The sequence below is a fragment of the Mauremys mutica genome, chromosome 1, assembly GCF_020497125.1.
Source record: "Mauremys mutica isolate MM-2020 ecotype Southern chromosome 1, ASM2049712v1, whole genome shotgun sequence".
Lineage (NCBI taxonomy): Eukaryota > Metazoa > Chordata > Testudines > Geoemydidae > Mauremys > Mauremys mutica.
In genome coordinates, this window is record NC_059072.1 from 264,785,311 (window position 1) to 264,797,728 (window position 12,418).

General features: G+C 39.0%; 1 protein-coding gene across 3 annotated transcripts in view; it reads right to left on the reverse strand.

Annotated features, from left to right (window-relative positions):
- The window catches only part of PCCA (propionyl-CoA carboxylase subunit alpha), a 417,465-nt gene that overhangs the window by 275,741 nt on the left and 129,306 nt on the right, over positions 1-12,418 (reverse strand). For all 3 annotated transcript variants that reach the window (XM_045009001.1, XM_045009013.1, XM_045009009.1), the window contains one exon: positions 3,123-3,254. In XM_045009001.1, the coding sequence (XP_044864936.1) occupies positions 3,123-3,254 (132 nt within the window). The remainder of the gene's footprint in view (positions 1-3,122; positions 3,255-12,418) is intronic.

Consider the following 12,418-nt stretch of genomic DNA (forward strand, 5'->3'; position numbering starts at 1 on the left):
CCTAAGTATATAATGCCACAGGCTTTCCCAGTCAAGTCAACCTCTCTTCTGTTCAAGGCTTTATTTCATGTGGGAGCAGAGTTGACTAGTGTGCATCTCTATAGGTTGTTTATGATATCCAGGAATCTCACAAGAATCTAAAAGAAACAATTTCCCTTTCTCCCCAGAAGGTAGGGAATCCAACCTGATTAGTAAGTTTTGTTTATGAGGATTTTGGGGGAGGGGGGGGGAGGGTGGCAGGAGTTTTGATGGACACACTGCTCTTCATTCAAGTAGGTGCTGATCTCATCCAATTGAGGGCTGGGAGATGACGTTGTTTATTTTTGGCATAAAGGTCACGTATAGCTGCCTGTCATTCACATACTAATACAAACATATCACTAGTGATCCTCTTTACATTAATTTTTGGGGTTCTGGGAGTTTCTGAGCTAGTTTTCCAAAACACACTGCACCTACAGGCCTCTGGCATAAGTACATAGTCAGTTATTTTCAATTATTAATGGGGAAAATAACTGACTATATGTACTTATGCCAGAGGCCTGTAGGTGCAATGTTGCTTGGAAAACAAGCTATTAGTTGTCGTTAGTGTTTGCTAACCACTCATCAAGCCCACAAAATCAGGGTATTTTACAATAGCACAAAACAACCAGTACCTGAAAACATTAAGGCTGTGTCTACACTACCCAGCTTTTAGTGACACAGCTGTGCCACTACAGCCGGGCTGCTAAAATGCGCACAGTGCAGCCGCTGTCTGTCAGCTCTCCACCCCCAATGAGCGGCGTTAGCGTTGTTGGCAGGAGCACACTTCACACTGAGCGCTCTTCACACTGGTGCTTGTCGTCGACAAAACTTTCGCCTTTCGGGGGTGGGGGGTTCCCAACACCTCTGAACAACACAAGTTTTGTTTTTCACTTGCCAGTGTAGACATAGCCCAATAATATTAAAAATTATCATAAAATTGTTTTAAGTGTTCCATAAACATTTGATGGTTTCATGTGTAAAATAAAAGCTATTTCTGAATATTCAACTCCATGGGTCCTACTCATCGATTTTTTTCCAGCTGCAGTCCTCACTTGCCCTTAGGATTGTTAGAATGAGGGACAAGGTATCAGAAAGAGCAGAGTTCACCTGGGGGTATGTCCACACTACCCGCTGGATCAGTGGGTAGCGCTCTATCGGGGTTCGATTTACCGCGTCTTGCCTAGACGTGATAAATCGATCCCAGAACGCGCTCCTGTCTGCCTCTCGCCCTGGAACTCTACCAGGGCGAGAGGCAGAAGTGGAGTCGACAGGGGAACCGTGGCCATCGATCCTGCGCCGTGAGGACGGGAGGTAAATCGAAATAAGATACGTTGACTTCAGCTACACTATTCCCGTAGCTGAAGTTGCATATCTTACATCGACCCCCCCACCCCTAGCATAGACCAGGCCTAGGTAACAGCTAGACTGTTGCTAAGTCTTTCAAACCTTGTATGGAGCAGTTGCTGAAAGACAGGACATAGAAGCCTGCAATGGATCCAAGATGACCTGTTATTGCTGCAACACCTCTGCATTCCCATCAATATTAGCACTGCACCAGCAGAGAGCACACCAGCATAGGGAGTGGCTTTATAAAGGTTTGATCCAAGGCAGTGTACTCTCCTGGATGATAATGGCATTGTAAAATGCCCGTGAACACTTATTTGTGAACACAGTGAGTCCTTCAGACATTGCAGGCCCCAGGCATTTCCACAGCACTAGCAATGCTATTTTGCCTAGCGTATGCAGATCCACAGTGACTAGCATCCAGCGTCCAGTCATAATCTAGGTCATTCTCAGGCCAATCCAAAGACGCATCCACATAGGAAAAAATGGTTTTGTAAAGCTGTCTCTCTATGGGGAAAGCATAATGGAAGCAAAGCTACCTGTGTAAAAGCCAGGCTGGCTTCTCTTGCTGCAGGAAAAGCTAGATTTAGGCTGTGTCTATGTTGCCACTTTCAGCGCTAAAACTTTAGTCGTTCAAGGGTGTGAAAAAACACCCCATTAAGTGACAAAAGTTTTAGCACTGAAAAGTGCCAGTATAGACAGCACTTTAAAAGCTACCACCACTCGTTCGGGGTGGGTTGTTTTGGGGTTTTTTTTTAAATCGCCGGGAGAGCTCTCCCCCAGCAATAAAGTGTGTCTACACTGCCCATGTCACAGCACTGCCACAGCCGTGCTGTAACGTGGGCAGTGTAGATATACCCTTAGTGAAAACGCAGAACTAGGAGATGAAGGATTACCTCTGCTCCCAGGTCCGTAGGATATGTTTTTTCAATTTCTCCCCCATCATGTCATCTCTACCTCCCTCTCTCCCATTAATCTCTCTGTCACTCATTCCTTCCAGCAAAAAACATCAAAAGGGTTTAATCCTGGGTAGCTGACATGATGCTGAATACTGTGCGTCTTGGTCAATGAAGATCACTAAGTGTTTGTCTACGGGAGAAAAGCCCAGAATAGCTAGTATGGTATAGCTATCAGTGAGCATTCAGTACCATCTCCTTGTGTCTACCAGTCTCATAATATATGGTAGTCTACAACTGACTCAGTACTGGGGAGAGCTACAAAATAGACATGGTGTATCAAATGCCATTGCCACTGCAAAACCTGTGCTGCCCACAAATACTTAACATATTAACTTTGGCAACACTTTACCTAGGTCATGCCAATAAAGTTAATACAACTGGGGGGGAAATGAAGGAAGAAAAACACACATCAAGGTATATATGCATGCATACACACACGCACACATACACAATCACCAACCTACACCTAGTGTATTAAACTCATATTCCCATCTTAACTATCTCAAATGTAATTTAAAAAGTGAGATGTTTTGAGGAACCACACCTCGTATGCCATCCATGGCATACTGCTTAAAATTTGACAGTTCATTCTATTCTTCCAACAGCTCTTCCTCTTCAGAAGCATTTTTCCCAATGAAAATATCAGGACCATGACATTTTTTCAGTTGGATCTTCTATTGAAGTTGGAATATTGAATTTATAATTGCATCCTATATCACACCTTTGAAAAGAGTGTTACTTTTATTTAAACAATGTGAGAGCCTATATAGGAGAGACAGCGGTTAAACAGTTTCTCACCTTGACCACTCCATCAAAGCCAGGGATTGTGTTGACCTTTGCATTCTTGGCTAATAATTTGCTTTCAATCTTGTCTCCCATAGCTTGAATAGCATGTGTGTCAGGTCCAATAAAGGTGACACCTTCTGATGCCTGTGGAGACAATGAAGGTTTAAATTAAAAAAAAAAAATCCTTAGGCAGGAGTTCATTATGGGTTTACACAAGAAAAATCTAAATTTATTAATGAAACTTTATTTGGAGAATAATATATTTATGGAGAAACATAACTAAAAGAGAAGAAGCATTTGAGCGGGTACATTAAAAATGTATATGGACTTGTTAAACATGCATACACACAGATCCAAACCCCCTATAATCCATGTCTGTATAAATCAAAGCCAGGCCAAAGAAAACAGCAGAAAGTCAAAGTATTCCAGTCTGAAAATTAGAAATATCCCTTGAGTGAGAGGAGTCCAGTTAACCAATGATTGAAATAGCCACAAGTGACTTATAAAGATTGCTTACTAAAGTATAATACAGTTCAGGATTTCATTATGCATTCTTTAAACCAAAGCCTTATCCAACATCAAAATGAAAGTATAAAGTCTCTTAGTCAACATTTTAAAAGACTTTGACGATTGAACTTAAAAAATATTGAAAATACTGCAATATGGAAAATATTCTTCCTTGAAAAGATATATTCAAGCAATATATATATATTCAGACAAGCAAAATATTATAAATGTGGTTTTCCACATTCAGCTGGAAATAGGGTGGCATAAAAATTATTTTAATACCAGTAGAATGAATTATGATTTTTCCTCATTAATCCCCTATGATGCTAGCCAACAAAAGTGGGTTTTCTTAAGTGAAAAATGTACCTTTCATAACAGTTCTTAGAATCTTCTATTAAGGGATAATATTATGCAGGTCCACCAGCAATTCCACTGCAATCACCTTTGGTGAAAGTTACTATTTTCCTTTTCTGTGTGCGCACACACACATAGTGTAAGGAGCTTGTGTGTCCTTTGTACTCAAAAATTAGAGCCACAACTATTACATTATTAAGATATTCAAAATTTTATACGGGGATCAAAGTAGGATTAAGATTAACCATCAAAAGAGTAGTCATGCCAGACTGTATGGCTTTTCCCATTGGCTTGATTTAAAAGAGAAGAACCTCTTTCTAACTGATCAATGAGTTAAGAAGCAAAAGTTACCCACCACAACTGAAAGTGTTGAGGAAGGACAGCTTACTGAATACCAGTATTTTCACAACTGCCATTTAACACTGATACTATTTTGAAGTTCAGAATTTGTGCTTTAAAGTTTGTGGAATGACCCAAGTCAGCCACCATCAACACTGCCATAGTAATGAATAATCATTATAAGGAATAATCAAATGCTTATTAAATATTTTTAAAGCAAATGTTTGTACTTATTCCAGTTTGTAAAGGCTGTTGGACATCTGTATACCTGGATACTCTGTGAGGTGTATTGAACCAAATGTGTCCTATAATAAATGTTTAAGGTACAAACACATACACGTGCATATTACTATAATTCTGACCAACGCCCAACTCACTGACCACCAAGTAAGTATAAAGGCCTTCTCATGTCACCCATAGGTTATCAAAGTACAATTCTACACCCCATGCCTCAGCCATGGTGCCAGGCCTAACATTCCCAGGTCCACTATAAGGGACTAAAAACAATTGGAAAATAAAATCTGTCCATCAGTCGTACAAGGGAATGTGCAGACTAAGGAACAGATGGGGCGTGAATATGTGGATGGAAAAGTAAGGTGGACACATAACAGTGTTTAGCCCACTGGGCCATCTTCAGTCCAAGCATTATGCTTTTCTGGAACAATGGGTAAATATCCTCCCCATAAAAAAAGACAAAAAAATGGGGGAATTTAGTAGGAAGCGAGCCTGAGACATAAGCCCTTGTATCAGAGGCCTGGTATGAGGCAGGACCTGCTCACAGAATCTGGCAAGAACAGGGCTGATATTGCAGAAATACACATTCCTAATAAGTGCTAGTCACAGAGTACTCATGCAAACACATCCCGATATCAAGTGGTACCAGAATATCCCAATATCAAGGATGGTACAAAAACAATCCCCAAGGATAACAGGAACACACTGACCCCTCCTAAAAAATAATGTCAGGTCCGCCATGCCAGCTGTCTGTGTAGGGCTGGGGATACACACAGAGGGCACACACACACATACAGCCAAACATCTAACAACATCTAACTACAAAGTTAAAATTAATGTTATGTGTGCGTATGTTGGGTTGTCACCTATTTATCTTATCCTTTTAAGACATTGTAATCATTAACGACTCCGCTTAAAGCGCTTTAACGACTCCCCTTAAAGCGCTTTAACATCGCTACCCCTTTTCCACCCCCCATCAGCAGCCCTGCTGAGTCCCTACTGGCAAGGACGACGATGGGGGTGGGAAGAGGCAGCCATGTTAAAGCAGCCAGGGCCCCAGGCCCTTTAAATCACTGCTGGAGCCCCTGGTGGCGCGGGCCAGGCTGCATGGATGAGCTGGCTGGGGGACACTGACCCCTCAGCCCCGCCCCTTGCACCTGAGGCCTCACCCCTTCCGGGGGCCGGTGCCAGCACCGATAAGTGTTGAATGTTACTTTCATCCCTAGGAAGGTGAGGGGGGGATGAGGAAGAACAGGAAAAAAGCTAAGAAGAGAAGGAGCAGAAAAAGTGATGCAGAAAGGAACTTCACCTAGAAGCGCAGAGGAAAGCATTACGGACTCAGCAGGGCCGGCTTTAGGAACTGCGGGGCCCCAATTCGAATACCCAGCAGCGGTCCAGGTCTTCGGCGGCACTTCAGCAGCGGGTCCTTCACACGCTCTGGGTCTTCTGCGGCACTGAAGGACCCGCCGACGAAGACCTGGAGCGAGTGAAGGACCTGCCGCCGAAATGCCGCCAAAGACCTTGAACGCCGCCGGGTGAATAAAAATTTTAAAAAGTTAGACACACTCTTCTTTAGGGCGCGGGGCCCTCTTAGGCGCAGGGCCCGATTCAGAGGAATCGGCCTAAAGCCATCCCTGGGACTCAGTTCTACAAGGAGCTGAGCATTGTGATCCCAATTCAGCAAAGTATTTAAGCACGTAAGCAGTCACACTGACTTGGGACAAATCACAGACGAAGTTAAGCTCATGCGTAAATGTTTACTGGATCTGAACCAGCGTTCAGCAGCTCTCAAGATCAAGGTCTGAATACTTCTCCAAAAGAGGAGCAATGAAGATGTCATGAACTGGATCCTATGGCCAAGCCACTTCTCATTGTGCTGCACAGAGTCCACTATTAAAACAAATAACATTTCTGTGCTGTCTTTTTGTTCTATAATGCAAGCAGGGCTACCAAAGAAGAATAGATTCTAGATGAGTCCACTTTAGAACTCCCAGAATAAATCTACATTCTACACTTGCAGAAGATAGGACAGACTCACAACATTCCTACATGTTGAGTCCAAGAAAGAAAGTACCTGCATGGTTTAAAAAAAACCAACAACATGGGTTTAAAAAAATTCTTAAATTATCTTCAAATTTAGTTTAAAACTTGTGCTTTCTAAAAATAAGAGGGAAACAATCTCCCTTTCGACACATGCACCAACTCACTGTCCTATGCATCTGACAACTCAAAATCTTTGTCCTCCCATAAAACTATTCTAAAAATGTCAACAGGAGACAGAAAAGCACCACCAGTTCTTCATCCCCCTATGAAGCTAGTTTAGCTACACTGGGTCACTTCCCCATCTAGTTCTTTCCCACCACCATGTGACCATGATAGGATACCCATTTAAAATCCTGAAACCGCTGAGATATATTGGATAGTATTTAATCTACTTGGAATTCATCCAAGTAGGAGGCTTAAATTTATGTTTTTGCTTTATTAAAACATGGACAAACAAGATTTATTTGTATATTCCTCTGTGGTACACCACTAGCACATTGAGAACTGCTATGAATTTAAGCCCCACTCTTCATTCCAAGTAATAGTTATACATAGTAATGGCAATATAAACATGATCAGACAGCCAACTAGCCAGAAATAAATTCTGAGACAGTGAATTTTTGTCCTATAATACCAATAAAATAACATACGTAATCAATCTAGCCTACTGGATATTTAATACATTTCTGTCCATATAACAAGCACAAGCCTCCTATGGACAGGATCCAAAAATAGGACTACCTCAAGTTGCACCAAACATTTGACACTCTTGCCCTGTCTGTAATGGGCTGTGAAGAGAGTAGGGGCATAGTGTTTACACTATATTTAAGTACACTTCCACAAGAACTAACAAAAAAAAGGGGGGGGGGAGAGGAAGGGCAGTCTAACTGTTCCCGAATTCTGTTTAGATAGAATCATGCTTAAATAAAATTTAAACAATTTCCAAGCACTGTTTCTGGCCCAGTATGGACTGGACCCAAGATTGCATTATAGGACTCTAGTTCCACTACCTCTGGTTGTCTCAGAGGAAAGGTATGTAACCTCTTGGGTAGGGGTCAAGGAGCAGCCATAATACATCTAGTCAGCATCACCTAAGGCACAAATAACTAAATGAAAAAGTAATATTAGAAACTAACATTTATTTTAAAGTTTCCTAAAATATGAAATTCTATACCCATAACATGGTAATTAGAATGGCACAATAAAGAATATTAATCTTATAAGGGCATATATATTCCAAAATCATACTATCGTACAGTATGAACTAATTTTCACATTTATTAACCATCATACAGGAATTTCATAGTATATACAATAAATTGTATTTTCTTTATTTAGAAGAAATTTCCAATTTGTAGAAATGCAATAAGAAGAACACTAAAATATCATTAACAGGAGAGTGCAACAGTAAAATTGAAAAAACGTTCTCTGCACTCTCAAAAAGCTAACCATCTTCGTGAAAAAGTATTCAAATTCAAATATTTGCTTTGGATTTTACTATGAAGCCCAAATCTAATTTAATAAAACATCAAATTAAAGCTTAAGAATAATCTAAGAAATCATCTTTTTATTATTATAACTGTACACTTCTCAAGAACCCAAATGCAGAACCAGACCATATAAGAAGTCAGAAAGCACTTTCTAACCAAGAAAATCTACTATAAAATGTAAGTGTACAATAACTTACGTGACATACAAATATTAATGATCAATTGTGCTTCCATTTATAGGATACTTTTAAAAAAAAAAGTGAGGTTCCCAAAAAGGATATAAAGTTAACTTTAACATTATGCACCATAACAACTAAGTATTTAACTTTTCATAAATAATGAACACCCAGAAAATTTAGGTAGAACTAGATGAAAACATGTAAGAATTTTCCCTAGATGTTTTCCATATTGTTTTCTTCAGTTCATGGCACTGAAACCTGCCTTGGTTTTTTACATGATAAAAGAAATCTGTGGAACTAATCCTAGAAACCTCTTTCTGTTTTCTTGCATAACACCTCCAGGCGACAGTAAAGACAAAATGCTTCATTTGCATCCTTAAACATTAGAAACTGCGAATGAGCCTTTTCAGCTGCAAATGTTATTGCATCTACATTTCCAGAAGAGAAAAAAGGTTAAACAGCCTACTCAGGTTTATGTTAACTCATCTCTTTTTAGCACCATGATCAGCACAAAGAGCAGAGAATGCAGAGGCTTAACGGCCCAACCTCTTTCTTCATTACGTTCAATTAGATTCTGGAAATGGATATAGCTGCTGATTACATGAAGATAAAGAGAAGAAATCAGGTATGCACAAAGGAAATGGCAAACACTAACAAGTGTAATCTCAATCTTCCAGCCTTGTAGGGACCATTTTCATTTTTAATGCAAGATAAAAAAGTTCTATCAGTTCTCTTCACTGCAAGACCATCTGTGGTAGAGGATTTTGCCAGAGGCAAAAGGAGCATCTATCTCACCATTAGTACAAGTTGTTGGGTTTTTGTTTTTTTCTTAAACGTTCATAAGGTGCAAGTGTTGTACAAAACGTTCTGAAAGTGTCAGCAAGATAGAAAAAGCCTTCACTCACCTGATGTACCACATATGGAACACCATTCCCACCAATTAGACAGTGAATATGAATCTCTTTTAGTTACACAAATTATTAAGCAACTTACCTTTTCTCCACGATATAAACAGCCACATAAGATTTGTTCTTCAAAAGGCATTAGTTAATTTCCCCTGTCCACCAAAAAAAGTCTTTTTTTTTGTTTGTTTTTTTAGGATTCATCTAATATACCAATCATTTCTCTTGTCCAAAAGAAGCACTACTTCAAAGATTGTACTATCTACAGTAGAGAAAGTTAACAGTACTTTATTTTCCAAGCTGTTTCGCTTTCAGTCTGGAAGCAATAACGGCACTTGGCACAGAACACTCAAGTAGATGTTTAATACAAAATATACATTACACTAAATGAAAAACAGGCACTGATGGTGGAGAGGAGGGGGTGTTCCTTTGGCTAAACTAGTATCTCATGTTACTAAGGAACTGGGCTCACTTCTTACGAGTATTTTACATTTCATATATTACCAAGCTAAAAGTTAATATACATATACAATATGTGCATATGACATATCTAAATACCCTACAACCATACCTTTGTCCATTCAATGCCACAGGTGGACATGAAGCCTTTCAAATAAACACAAGAATGAAACTTCCTTCTCTGAAATGTTTGCAACAGTTCTCAATTCTGCAAAAGATTATGCTTGTGCTTAACTTACATGGCTATAACAAAATAATGCAAACAATTGGAGCTCAACAAATAATGATAATCGATAATACAAATAATTATAAAATCTTAACTGTGTGTATTATTGTAGTGGCTAGCAGCCCCAGTCATGAACCAAGACCACACTGTGCTAGGTGCTGTACAAACAGAAATAAAAGACAGTCTCTGCCCCCAAAAAAATCTTACAATCTCAGCCTCGTAGTCACTGGATTTTTTTTTAATTGCAATAATCCCATAAGACTAAATCAGAACTTGGAGGAAATTCCTCTAAGTCAAATAATAAATTAATAATGTTTAATGTTTTACCAATACTTTTTTCCCCAGAGATCTCACAGGGGGGGTTACAAAGCTGAATAAGCATCAATATACCCATATTGCAAATAGAGAACCTGAGTCAAAGAGAGTACAAATGACTTGCCTAATGTAAGTCTGTTGCAGAACTGGGTGCTGGAAGCAGTGGTATTGGTGATTCAGTAAGTGGCATTGTCTCAACAAAACAGTAATGAGCTAGTGTCACAGCAGGGTGCTTGGAACATCATGATACTGGGAGGTCCCAGTTTTCAAATGGCATAAAACTGAGGTGGTCATTAAATATCCAGTGGCACTATTCATAAGAATAAGGCTGTAAGCCCATTGTCCTGACTAAACTCCAACTTGGGTAATTACATTCTGCCTACCTAAAGTCCCCTGTTTTTTTCAATTGGACATACTATTCTTCTTCATTTCCTGCCCTTAAATGAAGGGTACATTGTTGCTATGCTCTGTCAAACTTAAGCTGCATATGATCATCGATCTAGAGGCACTCCATTGGTAGGAGAAGTTATCCTAAAATATATCAGTTTAAGGTTGTGAAGTGTTTTAAGATCACATGTAATACAGACATCTAAATAAACCTCATATTACAGTATATACACAACACTACATACAGTATATATTACACTGTCATACAATACAGAAGTATTGATAGATCATCCTTTTACAAATAGAGGGAATTTGAGTTAATATAGTTTTAGATCCTAGAAAACTAATAGTGTAGTCAAATAAACCAACTCAATTAAAGTTGTGGGTTGTTTTTTTTTTTAATTTGTTTACTATAAAAAAAGCAACTTTTAAACTTGTGCACACAGAACTTGGACAAAACTTGTCATCTGGTAACAGAAGATAAACTCTCTCTTACAGCTAGTACCAACAAGCTCACTGAGAAGTAGCAAACACGTAGTCTTCCATGCCATTACCTTGGTTATTTAATAGTGATACAACGCTCCCTCCAATTGCTCTGTTCTGTGTTCAACTGTTCTAAATTATGTCAGGTAAGTTATTACAGGGTTTTTTCTCCTCCTGAATACTAATGTGTTTAAAAAAAACACCCACACATTTATATCCAAACCCTAGTTGAGAGAAGCATTATTGTTGCTGATTTCAACATCTCTGGATATGAAGGCCTGTGTAGGTGATGCTTATTTTCCACCAAATCCTATTCACCTTAGTCATGCAACTTACTTATACACTGTTGGCTGAGTAAAGCAAGCAAGAATTTGGCCCTTTATCTTATATTTAAAAACAATAAAAAACCTGGATTGTAAAATCCATTACATGAATTTGTATTTTTCACCAATATTACTATCTACATTTCAACTCTAAATTGCAGTTTGGGGGCAGTACTAAACTCTGCCTCTTCTAATCAGTGCATCAGCTAATTTATAAGGAAGTTGTTTATTTCAAACCTATTGAACAAAATATATGATGGGGTGGAAGTTCCTGACAGAACAAGTCTGAATAATATATGTATTGGTGCATGGTCCTGTAAAGTTTACTGACACCTGCTATGAAAAGATCTGTAAAAATCAAATGTGGTTCTATTCCCTTGATGGTTCTAAACTGGGAAAGGAAAATTTCACAGAAATTAAATTGTCCAGGGACTGAAACGTGTAAAGCAATGTGGCAACCAGTATGAATATAGGAAATATCCAGCATTCAGGCCAATACGTAGAAACAGTAATAAACCCAACCCTTATGCTAAAATGTGCAGAGAACACAGGAAAGTGCATGTATTAAGTGCAGTAATGGATTCATCAATAAAGAGGAAGAGCTGTTCTTAAGCATAATAATGGAGGAGGCTGAAAACTCAAAAGATTGGCTAATTAAAATATGCGCAAATGGCACTTAAGTGACATACAAGGTAAGACACTGGGGCACAAATAAATATAGTAAATTGAAACAGAGAGATGTAAGGCGCTTATAAAAGTTGAAGAGTCAAAACTATCTGAAAGAGTATAATGGAGGGAAAATTCCAGTGTTGGGAGAATGCACACTGACATTTAAATAAAAGGGGGAAATGATACAACAAGAGCTTGTGGTGGTACACAGAAGTAAGCAACCAATCTTGGGCCTACACATGCGTGAGGTGCTTTGTCTCATTAAGAGGATGTATGCCATAGAGACAGACAATCAAAGAGTCAGAAAGTATTAATAACATCATATACAGATGTATTCACAGGAAACAAGTAACATACAAGACAGTTGTGAGAAGATGCATAATCTGCAATAGACTCTA